The following is a 19,270-nucleotide window of genomic DNA, read 5'->3' as shown; positions in this document are numbered from 1 at the left end:
ACACGAGAAGGAAACTATGAAATACTTAGTAGCAGGAAGTACATACTAGTAGATTTCTCAACCAATAAAAAGTAATTTCATGCTTCTTTTGCCACACTCATTAGATACAGCAAACCAAACTTGTTTTTTCGAGGTTTCCTACCCTCCGAGCTTCCCCATAAGTATTTATCTTTTCCAGGAGTTTTTACCGAGAAAAGGGACAACAACAACCGGTGTCATTAATCATACATTCAACAAATTCCACATCTGCACATACTTAGTACAACAACAATCTCAAAAACCGACATAAGACACACACGCTTCATCTTATATTATATATATATATAGATCAAGAGTTGTTTCCACCTCGATGCGAAACCCTTAACGACTACGAAAAAAAAAACAAAATTTCATCTGCGAGGAGGATACCCAATTTATGTTAGATGTATCCTAGAAACTTATAGAAAGCTTGTATTTTCGCCACGAAAAAATTATGGCATTTTGCGCGTAAAGACCACACAAGTAAAGTTCTATAAAAAAAAAGAAAAGAAAGAATCTTTAAATCTACCTGGGTCCATTGTCCATGTGCAACATGTACATTCAACTGAAATAGACTTTTACGTTCTTTCCAATTCCGATATTGGTAAAAAAACAATAACGAACCCTTGTTTCGTACTTGTAATTTACAATCTCCGTGTATATGAGAATGAAGATGAACCGGCGGAGGAGGATTGAAAGAACCGGTAAAATAAACTGACCGAATTCTTCACTAGTCTTACAACACACGCAACATACACAATGGCAAAGAGGTCACTGATTCCAACAACGCCGCAAAGGCGTACTACATACCCGATAAGAAGTAATAACAACTAAATTAACAACGCCACTGATGACTACGTCGTACTAAGAACTTAAGTTGTTAATTGACACCAAACAACACATGGCGTGGTGAAGAATCAAAACTGGACCTCGGTAAAAAGGTACCTCGAATTTTTTTTTTATTAACGACTATGTACAATGCGCAAACCCAGTAGTACTAGTAAGGCCCCACCAAAAAGAAAAAACAAAGAAAAGCGGCGATATATCATTCCCCCTCAACCGCCGTGTCAAGGTTCTTCCAGAAAAGTAACGCATGTCGTCGAACGTTCTAATAAATTACCTTACCACAACCCTTGATTCATTCTCTCCTGAAAACCTGAATCCTGAAAAACCTGAATCCTTAGCCCGAGCGTATCCCCGAGGATGCCTCCCTACATCACACTCTCGCTTCCGACTCGAAACACCACATGCGCGCTGATCTTTTTTACATAACACGTTATACAACAATTTCTGATACGTCAACAACAACCTTCTTTCAACATCAGAAACCATTCCAATCAGAAAAAGAAAGGATTACCATCTTAAGTATGGTTAGTATGAATACATAATACGAAGCGAGGCACAAATGTCAAGCTGAGACGATAACGATTACTAATATAATACTTTATACTTTGTTGTTTCCTTCTACACCGCCTCGTGGGCTTAAGTAGACTATCCCTTAAAAAGATTTGAAACACTAACACTACAATCTAAGAAAAAGGAACGTCGAAATTTTTTATGAACGACGGTATGATAAAACTACACAAAAAGGAATAACAACATAGAGCTTCTAAACAACATCAGAGAGTAATAAAAAAGACACCCAAGAAAACAAAAAAGTGCGGGGGGGAGAGGCGGTTTTTTTATAAAAAAGCTCCAACGTTCATCGAAAAGAAACTACGTAGAAAAACCTTGGTATTGGATAACTTGATTGTACAATTGCTATAGCGTAAAACAAGACGTTTGTTTTGGGTTGAGGAAGACGTTAGAGGATTGTAAGTTGGGGGGGACGACGTGGAGAGATGCGACGAATATGCGATTGAGAGAGACGAGAAGGATGCATCAGAAATAAGATTATCGGGAATCAAATGGATGAGACGGCGGTTCGAGAAGACGAAGAAGCGAATTGAGTCGTCGTCAAGTGAGTGAGTCATGCCTCGATGCTGACGCAAGTGGATAGACCACTCGGAACATAAGGTCTTGGGGTATCAGAAGCCCTTCGACGCATGGGCTTGCCTACAGCATGGACACGATTGAGAAGAATGCCAGCCACGATTTTAGAACGTGCTTCACGTTCTTGCAGGGCAGTGGCCGTCGACTTGGGTTGAGGGGTAGGATAGACGACGGCGGTAGTGGTGGTGGGCACTGGTGGTGGTGCGCTGCGGTAGCTACGACGCAGAAAAGACTCCTGCTGACGACGACGGTGGCGCTGGATGTCCGCAGGTGCCGCCGGGGGAATATGGATGGTGTAGGGGAGCGGGGGGTGGTAGGAAAGTTCGTCGGCAAAGGGGTCAAACTTGATTCTGCGAAGAGAGGGAGTACGGACGAAGAAAGGATCCCGAGACCAGGCGGGAGAGGCGGTGAAGGAGGTGTGGATGGTGCGGATGTAGTGGGCAGGAGCAGCAGCCATGGCCTCTGCACTCTCTCAGCCCGCTTATATTGCAGATCCCATCGTCTGTCACGCCGTCACAGTCTCACACTCCCCCCTATCCGCCACTCTCACGCCCCGGATATTGCCACTCCATGTCCAGTGACCCACCTCTCCTTCCGCACGGATCATCGGGCGAAACGACGAACGACGACGACGAGAGCGAAAGGATAACTCTTGGAGGCACAGTTTATCACCACCCGATCCTTGACTAGGCTTTTCACTTCTAGTACTACTAAGCGGAACACGGGCAATAACTGCTCGACATCGGATGACGTAGCCCACTCAAAAGTCCCCGCTTACAACTCCCGTTCCTTTTTTTTTCTTCAGGGGGATCTGCGAGATTGACTCTTTTTTCGAACAAGTGGGTTCATTGAGCAGACCCATCTCAAGAACATGACAATAACCACATTAACTCTTGGGGGTGGGGTGAGGGGTATATCCCCAGGGTAAATTAAATCCGCCGACGCATATCTACGAGGAGTTACAACTAATAATATATATAGCGGATCATAATTATCCTCAGTGTATACTAATGAATGCCACCCCTCGAATATAAGAATCTCGGAGCAACCTTTAACGGCTTGCTGAGATGTCGAAGAGAGAATTCCATTCCTTGTTTTTCAAATTCCTCAGTTCGACAATATGTGAAAATTGAAATCGCTTAAGAAAAAATGTTTGATACTCGACCCCCCTCTCACTGGACCAGGGTCGCCGGAAGGTATAATACTAAAATGTTACCGAAACAGACAGCGACAGAGTAAAAAACGTTCGTCTGATCAAACATCGCAAAGTAAGAAACCCCAAGGCCTTCTTCGGTCTCGTTCTGTCGTTCAAAAGTCAAGCCAAGAACAGCGTACATCATATCCCCCATCCCCACACTAATTATTTTTTCTTACAAATTGAAAAACCGACGATCGCTACCCAAGTACCTACTACCTACCCTATAATACCTCCTCGGGTTTTAATAATAAGCGTTTGCATATATAATATCTTTGCTCTTCGTCTAAACCGGTAATCATTCGAAGTTGATACCTACTCACTCCAACATAATCCGTTTTCTTCCCTCTCCTCTTGGCAGACTTTCTTTTGCCAAGGTCAAACACGGTGTAGTAACTTAACTACTGTCTTCTCGGAGTCTTGATTGCATGATGGAACCTGGACAAACGATCGCGAGGGGTGTTACATGATTAGCGTTCATTGTTAGAAATCAACGGAATCTATACGCCGCTGATATGTACTCCAACAGAGAAAGCACGGTAAAAACAACTCGAATAGATTGCGTTTTCAAGCGTATTCTGAGACACTTGAATGACTTACTGATATCTCGAACTACTAAACAGAGTAATGTTCCAAAACATTCTCCGAAAACTTTTCGCCTCTTCCTAAAACACCGGAGCCACAACCCCATTTTCGGCTTCCATAGTTGTATGTAACATACGTGACAATACATTCGATCGATCTTTTTCGAAACGTCATGAGGGTTGGTGGTGTTTGATCACATACAGTACATACGTCCCTTATGTCTCAGATCGTTTGCGTTATTTCAAATAAGAGAAAGATCGAGAGAGAGACACAGCCCTACATAAACTACGTATGTACTGTATGTGGTAATTATTAAGGATGATACATTGGTAGTAATAAGCCAAGTTTTTTTTCTTTTTTTGAATGAATTCCATTACGCTCGGAAAAACCTAATTATGGTGATAGCGAAAAATGTTCACTTTATTGCGAGCGATGGCGCTAAGATTTGTTAGAGAGTAGAAGTGATGGAGAGATGTGGAGTTGGAATTTGAATGGAATTTAAACGTTTGAGGGATCATCGTCGTTTTTTTTTTTTTATGAATTGGAATTCTCGTCTTGATCTCGACTAGCGCTACACAATCTTAGCAAGACTAATTTGATCTCTTCTCGAGTAGAATTTTGGACTGTAAGTACTTGACGGTCCGAGTCGTTCTTGGGAATATCAGATAGAGATGACTTTCGCATCAGAACCCACTCAGTCAGACGTCTCTCAGACTTACTAAAAAGAAATCACTCAAGACTTTGTATCACAGTAGAGGACAGAAGACGTCCAACTATAGACCCACCGACCGATCGATCAGCATCATCGTTCCACTTTACTCCAAAGATCTCTTTTTTGCCCACCCAAAAGCAATCTCTGAACTGTATGTGGCAGCTTACCATAATAAGAAATGTAAAGCGCGGTTATTGCGGAATTATCCCCCCTTGCAGATTCAGAATGAGTTATCCATGTGACCTCATTAGAAAAATTTTTGCGGAGAGCTTCGAATAGTGGGAACAACGAGGACTTACTTAGTACAACACAACATGAGAGATCCAAACAAAATGTAGACTTCTGAAAAAAAGTTCCGGCGATGAGCAAGGATAACTAACCCGTTCAAGAGTTGTAGGGTCGTTTGAATATAACTAAGTCACGGAGTCTTTGTATGTATAGCGTGGAGTTGATACTTTGTGATTTCAATACAAAGTGAAGCGTCACGCCGCTGGTTGCGGCTGCGAAGTGTTTCGTTCATACAATGGTACTTATCAGATGTGCTTCGCTTTTCTGATATGCTATCCCTTATAGTGATTAGTAACAAGAAGCAGCCTTGATATTGTATACCAAAAATATAAAGAGCTTGTATTCGTCGACCCACCTTGGGGTAAATGAAAAAAACGAAAGCAAAAAACATTAAAGACTATTGTCGACCAGAATCATTATGACGACACAGGGGGGGAATAACGAGAAACTACGGTACGGGACTTGTTAGGGTCGCACATTGTACAAACTCTGTGTGTCACCGATAACGTTCTTCTTGAGCAAAAGCACGAGCCCTGTTCTTCTCAACATAAATCAGCGCACCATATTTAGTAGCCTCCAAAGGTCATTTGACCTAGACCTGACATGAAATGTCCGATTCTCGCCTTACTTATTGAAACAGTTGGCAGATCTTCTTAACGTTGGAGTGACATAGAGTTACTAATCGTCATTCCGGAACTTGTTGTAAGGAAGAGATCTTGAAATTTTAGCACAAGGTTTCAAATGCGTGATATCAGTCACGGAAGTTTCCAGGGCGAAGAAGCGAAAAAAAGCTTACTCAGAGGAAGAAGTGATAGCGATGCTGAGGGACCGTGATGGAAAACATCATGCATCCGTAACGATGGGAAACTTGTCGAGCAGCCGGTGAAGGAATCATTGACTCCAAGTAACGCTGGAGTGGCATGGACTCTTGATTTCGAGTACAGCCTCTTCGGTACCTATGAACAAGATAGAAGAACGATAAGAAAAGGAACGAGTGTTTTAGGCGGCAAAAAGAATACCAGTTAGAAAATGGAAGATCAAGAACACGTTATATGAAACACTTACACAAGGGATAGCTACGCCTCTGAGTAGATGTGCGCCGGATCTTGTGAGTTGTTGGGCGGAGCTTCTTCTTCTACTATCCTGTTCGTTGGTTCCGAACCATTGCAATTATGGACTTTGCGGGTTTGCGGGCAACAAGCCTTGTTCTTGTGATGGAAATCGCGTTCTTCAAGCTTCGACATATGACAAGTACAACTCAGAATAGACGTGGCGTGGGAGAGAATGTGCTCTTCATTCAATGTGAGCCTCATAGCTTCTAAGGTTAGTATTGCAGTCATATGAATCGACTATCAAAGGCGATAATGACGTCGAGAATTCCCAACCTAAACGTCCAGCACTGCCATCATGGTGAGAACAAAGAGCATGGAAGGTCTCGCCACCTTCGGGAACAAAAGGTTATCTAAAGACCATTGAATTAGATTCGAGCCTGATACTTCCATAATCACAAGCGATGGGAGAACCGTGGTGGTTCAACTTCATATACACCGCTCTATCGAGTCACGAAATGGGACTGTCGAGTAGTCTTGGGTTACAGGCTTTGGGGTACAGCGATGTGAGGACCGAGTAGGTGCCCGTGTAGTAGATTTCCAAGAGGAGGTACTAAGTAGTATTAGTAATGCAGATGTGCCATCAATATTTCCACCTGCTTTCAACCACACCCAACGGGGATGCCGTTGAAGACTCGACACAATTCGGACACAATTCGACAACAGCGGCCTCATCACCCACACTCAGAAATGTTATTCCTACTTGACTTTCGATTCCGGATCCGACTCTGAATTTGAGCCAGCCGGGCTACCATTCAATAAGGATCTCTCGAGCCTCTAGTGACTAACGACGAAACTACGGCTTGTAAATCTTCAGGTAAGGTTCTGTATTTAAATGCTACCGTTGGTTATAGTGTATTAACCGCCAGCTCGGCTAAACACGTAGATAACATTCTGATTTCATGCCTCCTGCTCCCGGGGTCCCTCCTCCTCATCTCTCATTTCATCATATTGCCTCACCTGCCCGCCTACCCCAATCAGGTGCAGATCATCCTTCTTGTTCCAACGAACGAGATCTCTCGGCCTACAGAAGAGAGGAAAGCCTGTGTGTAGGCGGTTTCGTATCATCCGCGACCCCCTACGCGCTCACAAAATTGCATCCCATTTTTACTTGTCATGAGCTCGGTCGTCACTTCCGTTCGCTTTGTGGTGTCCAATGCGAACAGCGAAGGACAGGAAAGGGAAGTAGAGCGAGCTATAACGAAGGGATGGAAGTGCTCGAAGGAGCTAGCAATACGTTGAGGGAACAGGAAAGAAAATTCAGGAGCAGAGCAGAGAAGTGCTTGAACGGTTCGCTGGCCTCTGAAGTCGGATGCAGGGCAAGCCCAGGTAATATGCGACGCCAACTTACAGACAACTCAAAGGGATTAACGTCATAACAGTGGAAAAAATATTATAAAGATCTACAGAATATACAGGAGATACATAGCAAGTGGGCCCTTAGGCGCTAGATGCTTCAGGAACCGCCATCGATGCTTCAGGAGCCGCCATCGATGCTTCAGAAACCGCCATCGATGCTTCAGGTGATGCCGCGGCGCTGGATGCGGCAGCGCTGGATGCAGGGGCGGTGGATGTGGGGACGAGGTCGTCAGAGTAGGGAGGGAGGTCGACTGGGGGGAAGGGGAAAGTTCCGTATTCAGGGAGATCGACCTCGGGGAAATCAGGGTACGCGTAGTAAGCATTGTTTTTCCCATCCTCGAATCGACCGTAGGGGAAGATTTCGGTGCAACCTCTAGCTTGGACAGAGGTGTAGAAGTAGTGGATGTTGGCCCTGATCGCGTCCAACAAGTTGCCTCTCGGGTTGGGGTAGAGTGTGCGCAGAGTGGTGTTGACGTGGTACTCGAAGATACCGCACTTGTCGTCAAGTCTGGGTGCATTACGGTCCACAGTGTAAGTGTTAACTCCTGCGACGTTGGCTCCTGGCTCAAGGGGATGGATAGCATGCACGACGGCCTCGTTATCAGCGCTCATGGGGCGTGCAGCCCGGTGGAAGTCATCGGGATAACGGGCGGCCTCAAAGAAGCTGCGGGCATGGTCGAGCCTGAGTTGTCCATCGTCTTGGCGTCCATCTACCCACAAGTTGATGGGGTTGACGGATTCAGAGTAAGCAGAGAAGAGTCGGGGAGCGACGATGGTGAAGGTGGGATTGTTTTGGATACCGTCTTGAGTACGCTTGAGGCGGTACTCGCCAGCAGCGGTAAGGTTGTACCTTCCACCACCGAATCTGTAGCTGTATTCAAGGAACTGTGAAATGATCAGATCCTGGAAGCTTCAAAATATACAGGACAACATACTCCTTGGAAGAGGGTCTCGTTGAAGCTCTCGACATCGCCACCATCATAGAAATCAGCTAGAGACAACGTAAGTCATTTGATTAGGATAGTGTGGCGATGCGCGAAACTCACCTCGAGTCATAGAGCTGTCACCCTCAAACACGTTATGCGTGTTCAAACCACCAATAGTCGCCGGTTGATCTTTCGGGTCGGGTCCAGTCTTCTTGGACTTTTCGCCGATACTGACCAAGTCGGTGACCATGTTTCCGTTGACAATGAAGGCAGCGTAGCAGGTGAACTTGGCCAAGTCGTTGTTCATGTTGAAACCTGCGCAAGGTCAGCGAATGACCGTGAAGGAAAAGCTGAAGCACTGACCTTCCATGGCGGCACGGACGATGTTAGAGGGTGACTCGATACCGTTGCGGCTGATGTACTGTGAATTGGGTCAGATGTTAAAGCGAGAAGCAAGGTCGAAGAATGGTACGTACACCATGGTTGGCGAGAGTGTTCAAAGCTGGGCAAGGACCACGGATATCACCTTTGCGCGGAGGCTTGAAAGGATGTTCGGCATCGTTGACGAGCTTGACACCACCATATTCGAGGGGTCCAGGGGGTGGTGGCGGTCTCTTGTATTTGCCGAAGGCACTCATGGCATCATCCAATTCTTGCCTCGACAATCCAGCTAATGAACCATGTGCTGGGAATGCGGCGGCGGGAGCGACCAAAGCGACTGCGAGCACAACGAAGGAGATGAAGCCAACCATGACTGAAAAGCGAACTGATTTTTCTTCCCTCTTGCCCGGCATCCCTTTATACCTTTCGGGTTATGATACAAGTTTCGCAAACATAAAGTTCGCGTATCCTAAAGGACCTACGTCGTATTGCTGGGTGAGAAAATAGCGATAAGACATCAGGTACAGCCCGACGTGCCCTCGCACCCGGTCCTGCAGGGTGAAGCGGGAACATTTCTTAATAAATTAATCAGTACGGAGTGACGTATTTTGGTTGACATGGCATGTCCTCAATAGCAGGTTGTAATCGGGCCCTTGCCACATATCATATTCGTCTCAGTTGACTACTATTGGATATTATCAGCCTACAGTGACTGGTAGCTTCTATCTGCCCATTTAAGAGGCATATATTATCTATACGCTGCAGTTTGGTGCATAAACGAGCAGGTTAATATCGTGATCCGCAACAATAGGCTAGTTTCACACATTCATTCTCACTGCCATCCCAAGAACATATTCAGAGCCAAAAAATGGACTTACCTGGGGCTTGTCTATCACGTACTAGTATGATAGCCATCCTCAATTTAGATCAGTTGATCTTATACGGGTCCGTATTGCCATGAAACCAGACGACCGTCGACAACTCAGTGACAGCACTGCTTCAATATTCGATAGTCACACAGTTAGATATGGCGGCGGAGAATCCAAACCGTTGGTCCACGCAAAAGGTCATCCTACTTTCGAGGACTAAATTGCTGTTAAATCAAATATCTTTGCAGGACTTGACCCAGTTTTAGGCCAATAACTCACCCAGCAACTTGAGTCATGCCTGCACTCGGGGACGGCTCCATGCATATCAGCGCCTGTCTGCCACCTGTTTGAAGGAGCTAACGCCACTAATACTGTGGGTGTTTGATGGCATGCGTACGGTTGATCCGTATTACCCTCGGGACAGTATCTGAAAGGATTATTCTTGATTCATCCGTTTCAGTTCAACGAGTTCCGAACCTTTGACCACAAAATCCTGTGATGCACAATGCCGGGGTATGTGCCCACATCCCGTACTCGATATGGTCATTTTCTCCTTCATCAGAGCCGCTGCTCCCACTGATAATCTTTCGCTGGCTACTGATGTTTTCGCTAATCGAGTATGTTTGGGCACCCCATTGGTCGACAATCAATGTCCAAATGGGTTTTTTCAATTCTCTCAATTACATGTCAAAGTGAGCTTGAAACAGGGATAGCTACGCCTTAACGGTGTAGATGTGCGACGGATCTTGTGAGTTGTTGATCGGAGCGTCTTCTTCTATTCTTTGGTTCCGAACCATTGCAACTATGGACTTTGCGGTCAACAAGCCTTGTTTCTGTGTTGAAAATCGCGTTCTTCGAGCTTTGACATATGACAAGTACAACTCAGAATAGACGTGGTGTGAGAGAGAAAATGCTTTTCAATTCAATGTGAGCCTCATAGCTTCTACGGTTAGCATAGCGGTCATATGAATCGACTATCAAAGGCGATAATGACGTCGAGAGTTCCCAACCTAAATGTCCAGCACTGCCATTATGGTGAGCACAAAGAGCATGGAAGGTTTTGACCACCTTCGGGAATAGAAGGTTATTCAAAGACGAAGGTCACATGCAGTTCCTGTGGCTAATCAAGCTTCGAGCGATAAGTGGCGTTAACTCCCCGTTGATGAAGCGAAGGATGAATAAGGACCCTGCATGTGGCGTGGGTCGTGACGAAGAGATAAGCTGTGCCATGTGGTAACGTTTGAATGACCCGTCTACATCAGTCTACATCTTTCCCGAGCAAGCAGGTAATAAGCGAGCCATGAGGACGTGTATCACGGTGTATGACCCCTAAGTTGCGTCTGGACCTGATAATAAACGCGGGGCAGGCCCGGAAAATTAGCTCGTGGAGTCAGGGTGATTGATATTGAGTAGTCACGGACAGGGTGGCTTGATGGACGGGGTCAATCATGTAATCCGGCGGATCCAAGCGGTGAAAGCGCAAAGTAATCTTTGTAGTAGTACATGTTTGTGATGAAGGTAGAGTTGGACAATTTCATGGCGCGGGTCACTCTTATCTTCTATCTTCTGTTATCGGTAATTTGGCGCTGAGTAACAATGTCAGGAATCAGACGGCTGTCGCAGCATGACATGAGTTAACAAATACTTATCGAACTAACATGTTCAAATTATCCAATAGTTTTGAACGACATTGACCACTTGCTAGGTCCCTCAGGTAGATAGGGGGATTTCGACGTGCACAGTGAAGTGGTTCCTGAAGCCGCAGTGGTCGGAAATGAAGTATTATGACAGTAGACAACGTATGAGTGTGAAACGACTTGTGAAATGATTCAATTCTGTAGCTTGCGTGCCACATGAATGGAGGTAGTGGAATATTGTGTACCTTTCATACCCGGATGCGATTCCGGTGCAGGAGAGGCATAGTTTCAAGATGCATTAGTAACCATGGAGAGTATTTGACGTCGTTCCTTGTGTATCAACGAGTGCTTAACCCACGATCGCAGGAAAGTTCATTGAGAAGAGTCGAGCATGATAGTGCGTAGCATTTCCAGGAATTCCCAATTGTCGTCATTGGCCCTATCACATACACACACTGTATATTAGAGCTGGCCTGCGATTCATAAACCGGGGAAAATTACCTTAAGTTAAAATAATTTTTTTGGATCTTTGTTAGGGCCGTCGGATAGTCATCAGACAACCAACACTAAAGGTTTGGACGGTTGGGGGCGGATTCTTGTCTATACCAAGTAAGGGTGCGTCGGACACCCAAATAAGCTCGCCCACCTGTCTCGGAGGACAGTCCGGGCCCCCGGTACGAGGCTGAGAGGATTCGTACTAGGACCGCCCCAAAAACGAGGAGAGAAACTTGGCATGAAACTAGTCACATCATGTAGCACTTGCTCAGATGAGTCAAGCTAGTCAAGTTTGGGTTCGGGTCACTCCGAAAAACGCCCACCGAGTCATATGTGCTCGAATAAGCCTCGTAGTGTATTATTAGAAATCTCGGACACCGAATTATGGATTCAGAATTAGACCGTGCGTACCAGACACTCAACGACCGAAATCATCCTCCTCGGCAATAACAATATATAAAAGTGTATTTACGGACACTAGTAAAACTGCCCAATCAGCATTGACAGGGCGAACTTTGGCATGATGGAATGATGGGGAAGCGAAAAGCACAACGGGACATATGTGGCTAAAAATGTGGGGATAAGGAGTTGGGGACAGCTAATGGCAGGAACGGGATTGCGGGGCAGAGTAGATACGGCTACGCAGTCCGACAGTCGAGCCCGAGCGGGAACTCAATGATCATTTCATGATCATGCATCACTACATCTATAAATGAGTTGAAACGGCTTTGGAAAGGCGCCAGCTGTGCTGTGTCACTAGTCCAAGTAGGCTGAATAACGTTATGATAAGGCTCAAAACACTGTTCAAAACAGGCGTTTATTCAACGCACCGGAAATCATGGTTGATCTAAGGTTGAGAATAAAACATCCCGACCAAGTTCAACTAAAGGAGCATCCGAAACTCACGCCACAAGAAATGGCAGTGGCAAGTCAGGGAGTCTGAATTCGAGCTGTAAATGATGGGTTTTGAAAGGACAGTACTTTCAATGACCCGGAGTGAATATGTAGATAAGATGGGAAGACACAAACTCCATGGACTTGTGTTGGAAAACGGACGTGGGGGGGCCTGGAATGCTCATACTTGAAAGAAATTTTGAACGTTCCTCGGCAGAGTGTTTCAAGCGCACTTTGACATGTAATTGAGAGAATTGAAAAAACCCATTTGGACATTGATTGTCGACCAATGGGGTGCCTAAACGTACTCGATTAGCGAAAATATTAGTAGCTAGCGGAAGATTATTAGTGGGAGCAGCGGCTCTGATGAGGCAGAAAATATGAATACGAAATGTGGCCACATACACCAGCATTGGGCATTACAGGATTTTGTGGTCAAAGGGAACTCGTTGGAACGAAACGGATGAATCAAGAATAATTCTTTCAGATACTGTCCCGAGGGTAATACGGATCAACCGTACGCATGCCATCAATCACCCACAGTATTAGTGGCGTTAGCTCCTTCAAACAGGTGGCAGACAGGCGCTGATATGCACGGAGCCGTCCCCGAGTGCAGGCATGACTTAGGTCTTCAAGTTTCTGGGTGAGTCATTGGCCTACAACTGGGTCAACATCTGCAAAGATATTTGATTTAACAGCAATTTAGTCCTCGAAAGTAGGATGACCTTTTGGGTGATCCAACGATTTGGATTCTCCACCACATCTAACTGTGTGATTATTGAAAGCAGTGCTGTCACTGAGTTGTCGACGGTCGTCTGGTTTCACATGGCAATACGGACCCGTATAAGATCAACTGATCTAAATTGAGGATGGCTATCATACTAGTACGTGATAGACAAGTCCCAGGTAAGTCCATTTTTTGGCTCTGACTATGTTTATGGCATGGCAGTAAGAATGAATGTGTGAAACTGGCCTGTTGTTACGGATCACGATACTAACCTGCTCGTTCATGCACCAAACTGCAGCGTATACTAGATAATATGTATTGGCATAAACGGGCAGATAGAAGCTACCAGTCACTGTAGGCTGATAACATCCAATAGTAGTCAACTGAGACGAATATGATATGTGGCAAGGGCCCGATTACAACCTACTGTTGAGGACATGCCATGTCAACCAAAATACGTCACTCCGTACTGATTAATTTATTAAGAAATGTTCCCGCTTCACCCTGCAGGACCGGGTGCGAGGGCACGTCGGGCTGTACCTGATGTCTTATCGCTATTTTCTCACCCAGCAATACGACGTAGGTCCTTTAGGATACGCGAACTTTATGTTTGCGAAACTTGTATCATAACCCGAAAGGTATAAAGGGATGCCTGGCAAGAGGGAAGAAAAATCAGTTCGCTTTTCAGTCATGGTTGGCTTCATCTCCTTCGTTGTGCTCGCAGTCGCTTTGGTCGCTCCCGCCGCCGCATTCCCAGCACATGGTTCATTAGCTGGATTGTCGAGGCAAGAATTGGATGATGCCATGAGTGCCTTCGGCAAATACAAGAGACCGCCACCACCCCCAGGACCTCTCGAATATGGTGGTGTCAAGCTCGTCAACGATGCCGAACATCCTTTCAAGCCTCCGCGCAAAGGTGATATCCGTGGTCCTTGCCCGGCTTTGAACACTCTCGCCAACCATGGTGTACGTGCCATTCTTCGACCTTGCTTCTCGCTTTAATATCTGACCCAATTCACAGTACATCAGCCGCAACGGTATTGAGTCACCTTCAAACATCGTCCGTGCCGCCATGGAAGGTCAGTGCTTCAGCATTTCCTTCACGTTCATTCGCTGACTTTGCGCAGGTTTCAACATGAACAACGACTTGGCCAAGTTCACCTGCTACGCTGCCTTCATTGTCAACGGAAACATGGTCACCGACTTGGTCAGTATCGGTGAAAAGTCCAAGAAGACTGGACCCGACCCGAAAGATCAACCGGCGACTATTGGTGGTTTGAACACGCATAACGTGTTTGAGGGTGACAGCTCTATGACTCGAGGTGAGTTTCGCGCATCGCCACAGTTATCCTAATCAAATGACTTACTTTGCCTCTAGCTGATTTCTATGATGGTGGCGATGTCGAGACCTTCAACGAGACCCTCTTCCAAGGAGTATGTTGTTTTGTATATTTTGAAGCTTCCAGGATCTGATCACTTCACAGTTCCTTGAATACAGCTACAGATTCGGTGGTGGAAGGTATAACCTTACCGCTGCTGGCGAGTACCGCCTCAAGCGTACTCAAGACGGTATCCAGAACAACCCCACCTTCACCATCGTCGCTCCCCGACTCTTCTCTGCTTACTCTGAATCCGTCAACCCTATCAACTTGTGGGTCGATGGACGCCAAGACGATGGACAACTCAGGCTCGACCATGCCCGCAGCTTCTTCGAGGCCGCCCGTTACCCCGATGACTTCCACAGGGCTGCACGCCCCATGAGCGCTGATAACGAGGCCGTCGTGCATGCTATCCATCCCCTTGAGCCAGGAGCCAACGTCGCTGGTGTTAACACTTACACTGTGGACCGTAATGCACCCAGACTTGACGACAAGTGCGGTATCTTCGAGTACCACGTCAACACCACTCTGCGCACGCTCTACCCCAACCCGAGAGGCAACTTGTTGGACGCGATCAGGGCCAACATCCACTACTTCTATACCTCGATCCAAGCTAGAGGTTGCACCGAAATCTTCCCCTACGGTCGATTCGAGGATGGGAAAAACAATGCTTACTACGCGTACCCTGATTTCCCCGAGGTCGATCTCCCCGAATACGGAACTTTCCCCTTCCCCCCAGTCGACCTCCCTCCCTACTCTGACGACCTCGTCCCCACATCCAACGCCACTGCATCCGACGCCCCTGCATCCAGTGCTGCCGCATCCAGTGCCCCCGCATCCAGCGCCGCGGCATCACCTGAAGCATCGATGGCGGTTTCTGAAGCATCGATGGCGGCTCCTGAAGCATCGATGGCGGTTCCTGAAGCATCTAGCGCCTAAGGGCCCACTTGCTATGTATCTTCTGTATCTTCTGTATATTCTGTAGATCTTTATAATATTTGTTCCACTGTTAAGACGTTAATCCCTTTGAGTTGTCTGTAAGTTGGCGTCGCATATTACCTGGGCTTCCACTGCATCCGACTTCAGAGGCCAGCGAATCGTTCAAGCACGTCTCTGCTCTGCTCCTCAATTTTCTTTTCCTGTTCCCTCAACGTATTGCTAGCTCCTTCGAGCACTTCCATCCCTTTGTCATAGCTCCCTCTACTTCCCTTTCTCGTTCTTCGCTGTTCGGATTGGACACCACAAAGCGAACGGAAGCGACGAACGAGCTCATGCAATTTTGTGGGTGCGTTGGGGGTCGCGGATGATACGAAACCGCCTACACACAGGCTTTCCTCTCTTCTAAGGCCGAGGGGTCTCGTTCGTTGGAACAAGAAAGATGACCTGCACCTGATGGCGGTAGGCGGGCAGGTGAGACAATAGGATGAAATGAGAGATGATGAGGAGGGACCCTGGGAGCAGGAGGCGTGAAATTGGAAGCTATGGCGCTGTTATCTGCGTGTTGAGCCAAACTGGCAATCAATACACCAAAATCAACGGTAGCATTTATATACAGAACTTACCTGGAGGTTTGCAAGCCGTAGTTTCGTCGTTGGTCACTAGAGGCTCGAGAGATCCTTGTCGAAAATGCGATAGTTGGTCCGTATTGAATGGTAGCTGGCTGGCTCAAATTCAGAGTCGGATCCGGAATCGAAAGTCAAGTAGGAGTAACACTTCTGAGCATTATGGATGAGGCTGCTGTTATCGTATTTTGTCCGAATTATGTCGAGTTTTCAACGGCATCACCGTTGGGTGTGGAAACACTGGGCCGGCGAGTCAATAAAGCGGCTGCATTATTGAACCATTATTAAATCAATATTTATTTGCTCAGCTCAAATAAAGGCAGTCATTTTATCAAGATATTATCAAATCATTATCGTGACAAATGTAACGTTCTGTATAGGTAAGTGTGACAGAATATCAATATTACCAAGATAGCGATCAAATAATAGCTCTCTGGCACATAAAGTTAAACTCTAATATCTCAGGTGCGAAGATGTTGCGGCACTCACGCTTTATTTGGCTCCTGGGAATAATAATAATCAAATAATGATTCAATAATACAGCCGCTTTATTGACTCGCCGGCCCAGTGGAAAGCAGGTGGAAATATTGATGGCACATCTGCATTACTAATACTTACCTCCTCCTGGAAATCTATCATTATAGTTCACGGGCACCTACTCGGTCCTCGCATCGCTGTATCTGAAACCCTGTTACCCAAGACTACTCGACAGTCCCATTTTTTGACTCGATAGAGCAGTGTATATGAAGTTGAACCACCACAGTTCTCCCATCGGTTGTGATTATGGAAGCATCCTCTCCGAATCTAATTGGTCTTCATTCCTGTAGGTATTGATACGGTCGACAAATTGGTCGCCTTCAATATCATGGATTTGATATCAGGAGAGAGGGAACCTGACGGCTATAATGCTTCTAAGGCCTCACGTATTGTAGCTTCACTCTTGTTTTCCAGTAGACACCGCGGGTTGCATTTCCTACTACCTTCATATTCACTGATGATATAGATTGCTTTCGTTTGCTGTTGTTGCACAGCTAAAGTTACAAAAATCTTATAAAGTTCCCGATTTACGATGTGTGATATCTCACACGCTCAGATCTTGAGAATGATTCTGCCAGTAATTTTCCCTGCTTCTAATTCTGAAAACACCCTGTCGAAAAGAATAAGGATATGCTTTGCTTTTGCAGATGGATATGGTCAACTGACGTATTCAGGTCCTCCAAGCTACGTGTCTCATAGTGGCATTTGACTTTGCCACGGGCAACAATCGCGAGCAATTCCTCAATGTCGAGGCGAGAACTGTGTGAAAACGATCAGATATTTACCAATAATGGCGCAAGATATACTAACCCAACGAGTGTTCCGATGATATTAAGGCCCTAGCAAGCAAACCTGAGCTTTAAATAAATAGCTATAGAAGTAAAAAAAGAACCTTGAGGACAATCAAAGCGATGGGGACAGCCAAAGGTGCTAATCCAGCTGGCACACCGATGCACATAATCGTTCCAGTAGGTCTCAGATACAAGGCAGCTTGGAAAAATGGTTGAGGCTAAAATTTGTTCCGCTCAGCCGGAGTAATGGCGGTATCAAAGAGCGCCTACATTTCCAGTGGCGATGACAGCTGCGTGAGGACCAAGTCCCCCAGATGCTAACTGCACGTCGGCGACTAAATCTTTGGATTCTTTGAAATCAATCCATTTCTCGGCACCGAGACTAAGCACCAGTTCTTTCTTGTCTTCTCCAGTATCTATCATGGCGTAAGATTTACTCATAACGATAGAGATAATAAACTGACCAATCGCGATGACGCGAAGACCCTGCGCTACAGCAAACTGAACCGCTATAAACAAAAATCAGAGAGGTATTAACTACGAAACGAGATGAATAGATACCTAAATGCCCTAATCCACCTCCAGCACCAGAAATAGCAACCCACTGTCCCAAGCGACCGCCTAAGGTTTTGATGGCCTTATAAACGGTCACACCCTGGTAGATAAGTTAGTTCAAGATTCAAGTGCAGAAGCAAGGGACTCTTACTGCGCAGAAGAGAGGCGTAGCTCCCGCGCTATCGATACCATCCGGTATTTTTGATACGTAGTTCGTGTAGGATAGCTGAAGTTGAAAGGACGTATGCACAAAGATTTCGGAGGGTAACAGAGAGATCGACTGACAACATATTCTTGGAATGTGCCACCAATTTGGTACCCATGAGTCAATTTCTCGGTATCAGAGATGCATACTGGCCAATGTAGCATGGGTCTTCGTTTAGATTGACCCCAAGCTGGCACACTCACAGCTTTCTTTGCCAGAACGACACATCTCACATCTATCACCTTCGTCAGCTCCTAATCGTTAGAGTTCGAAATGATACGTACGTCTCGCAAATTTTAGCGATGTATTTCAGCCCAACTCTATCGCCTATCTTGATAATCGGGTCCTGCGTATGCTCACCAATAGCCACGATGACTCCTACGCCTTCGTGCCCTCCTATAAGCGGAATATTTGGGGGTGCGGAATCCCTATTCTTTATGGTCAAATCCGAATGACACACGCCCGTATATTCCATCTTGACCAGACATTGACCAGGCTTGAGTTCATGGGGTTGCGTGACGGGCCACTCTTTCTCGATGCGATATTCCCCCTTCCGTTCATATAGAACTGCAGCCCTCTGAGTCTTGGGAATCTCGAATTTCGACGACATGGTGTGAGAAGTCAAAGAAAGGATCGTGTGTGGGCGTCGTTATCCGCTGTAGTCAAGCTCCTGTCTATATTCCTCGGGGAAAAGCAAAGATGTGCGAAGTCACTCCATCTCCAATGAATGGATCTTATTATAGTAAGTAACTCGTCTTGTCTTCCTTGAAAACGCGGGATTCCCGTTTGATGGATTTGGCCTGGAATAATTTTGGTGGGAGAATTGCATGAGACTTTTGGTTGCCCCGTGATGATGGCATTGTGCTCAGAAGCCAAATTGAACTGCTTTGCAGCCGGCAAGTCGGGCGGCTCGGGAATGACGTAAGTATTATTTGTCCAATGATAATAATAATTAATCATAATCATGATGAGCGGCGCTACTAGCTAGGCAGCATCTGGCAGCATTTGGGTGAAGACGTGGGATGGTGGGATGATCTTGGTGGTGATAATCCTT

General features: G+C 46.1%; 5 protein-coding genes across 5 annotated transcripts; 1 reads left to right on the top strand and 4 right to left on the bottom strand.

Moving 5' to 3' along the window:
* Positions 1 to 1,987: 1,987 nt before the first annotated feature.
* On the bottom strand, positions 1,988 to 2,467 carry AGABI2DRAFT_115799 (hypothetical protein; the record flags this gene model as incomplete). The annotated part of the gene is made up of 1 exon (XM_006458719.1): positions 1,988 to 2,467. One exon carries the CDS (start codon positions 2,465 to 2,467, stop codon positions 1,988 to 1,990), a length of 480 nt encoding a protein of 159 aa, XP_006458782.1.
* Positions 2,468 to 7,266: 4,799 nt separating this feature from the next.
* Positions 7,267 to 9,322, bottom strand: AGABI2DRAFT_190967 (hypothetical protein). The gene is made up of 6 exons (XM_006458718.1): positions 8,661 to 9,322; positions 8,548 to 8,605; positions 8,305 to 8,499; positions 8,194 to 8,249; positions 7,406 to 8,143; positions 7,267 to 7,384 (listed from the first exon to the last, which is right to left on the bottom strand). The coding sequence occupies exons 1-6, from the start codon at positions 8,976 to 8,978 to the stop codon at positions 7,340 to 7,342; spliced, it is 1,410 nt and encodes a 469-aa protein (XP_006458781.1). The 5' UTR covers positions 8,979 to 9,322; the 3' UTR covers positions 7,267 to 7,339.
* A 2,281-nt stretch (positions 9,323 to 11,603) lies between these two features.
* Positions 11,604 to 11,753, bottom strand: AGABI2DRAFT_134425 (hypothetical protein; the record flags this gene model as incomplete). Its single annotated transcript, XM_006458717.1, has 1 exon — positions 11,604 to 11,753. A coding segment is annotated over one exon (150 nt), but the record flags the coding sequence as incomplete, so codon positions are not given.
* A 1,756-nt stretch (positions 11,754 to 13,509) lies between these two features.
* Positions 13,510 to 15,575, top strand: AGABI2DRAFT_134420 (hypothetical protein). Its single transcript, XM_006458716.1, has 6 exons — positions 13,510 to 14,153; positions 14,209 to 14,266; positions 14,315 to 14,509; positions 14,566 to 14,621; positions 14,672 to 15,470; positions 15,492 to 15,575. The coding sequence occupies exons 1-6, from the start codon at positions 13,878 to 13,880 to the stop codon at positions 15,503 to 15,505; spliced, it is 1,398 nt and encodes a 465-aa protein (XP_006458779.1). The 5' UTR covers positions 13,510 to 13,877; the 3' UTR covers positions 15,506 to 15,575.
* A 1,518-nt stretch (positions 15,576 to 17,093) lies between these two features.
* On the bottom strand, positions 17,094 to 18,915 carry AGABI2DRAFT_190960 (hypothetical protein). The gene is made up of 11 exons (XM_006458715.1): positions 18,501 to 18,915; positions 18,420 to 18,451; positions 18,297 to 18,364; positions 18,163 to 18,237; positions 18,018 to 18,111; positions 17,921 to 17,965; positions 17,727 to 17,872; positions 17,558 to 17,674; positions 17,476 to 17,504; positions 17,332 to 17,424; positions 17,094 to 17,275 (listed from the first exon to the last, which is right to left on the bottom strand). Exons 1-11 carry the CDS (start codon positions 18,824 to 18,826, stop codon positions 17,218 to 17,220), a joined length of 1,083 nt encoding a protein of 360 aa, XP_006458778.1. The 5' UTR covers positions 18,827 to 18,915; the 3' UTR covers positions 17,094 to 17,217.
* Between the last annotated feature and the right edge of the window lie 355 nt (positions 18,916 to 19,270).

Source organism: Agaricus bisporus, assembly GCF_000300575.1.
Source record: "Agaricus bisporus var. bisporus H97 unplaced genomic scaffold AGABI2scaffold_2, whole genome shotgun sequence".
NCBI lineage: Eukaryota > Fungi > Basidiomycota > Agaricomycetes > Agaricales > Agaricaceae > Agaricus > Agaricus bisporus.
Note: the sequence above shows the minus strand (reverse complement) of the source record. Positions and strands in the feature narration are given on the sequence as shown.

What these genes read in the sequence shown, in the direction of transcription:
- AGABI2DRAFT_134420 (XM_006458716.1), top strand. Translation starts at nt 13,878, where the DNA reads ATGGTTGGCTTCATCTCCTTCGTTGTGCTCGCAGTCGCTTTGGTCGCT. An exon ending in CGTCCGTGCCGCCATGGAAG is followed by an intron (nt 14,267 to 14,314) that starts GTCAGTGCTTCA and finishes GACTTTGCGCAG; the next exon opens with GTTTCAACATGAACAACGAC. An exon ending in ACGAGACCCTCTTCCAAGGA is followed by an intron (nt 14,622 to 14,671) that starts GTATGTTGTTTT and finishes ATCACTTCACAG; the next exon opens with TTCCTTGAATACAGCTACAG.
- AGABI2DRAFT_190967 (XM_006458718.1), bottom strand. Translation starts at nt 8,978, where the DNA reads ATGCCGGGCAAGAGGGAAGAAAAATCAGTTCGCTTTTCAGTCATGGTT. An exon ending in ACACTCTCGCCAACCATGGT is followed by an intron (nt 8,606 to 8,660) that starts GTACGTACCATT and finishes CCCAATTCACAG; the next exon opens with TACATCAGCCGCAACGGTAT. An exon ending in ACGAGACCCTCTTCCAAGGA is followed by an intron (nt 8,144 to 8,193) that starts GTATGTTGTCCT and finishes ATCATTTCACAG; the next exon opens with TTCCTTGAATACAGCTACAG.
- AGABI2DRAFT_190960 (XM_006458715.1), bottom strand. Translation starts at nt 18,826, where the DNA reads ATGTCGTCGAAATTCGAGATTCCCAAGACTCAGAGGGCTGCAGTTCTA. An exon ending in CTACGCCTCTCTTCTGCGCA is followed by an intron (nt 18,112 to 18,162) that starts GTAAGAGTCCCT and finishes CTTATCTACCAG; the next exon opens with GGTGTGACCGTTTATAAGGC. An exon ending in ATCATCGGAACACTCGTTGG is followed by an intron (nt 17,425 to 17,475) that starts GTTAGTATATCT and finishes GTTTTCACACAG; the next exon opens with TTCTCGCCTCGACATTGAGG.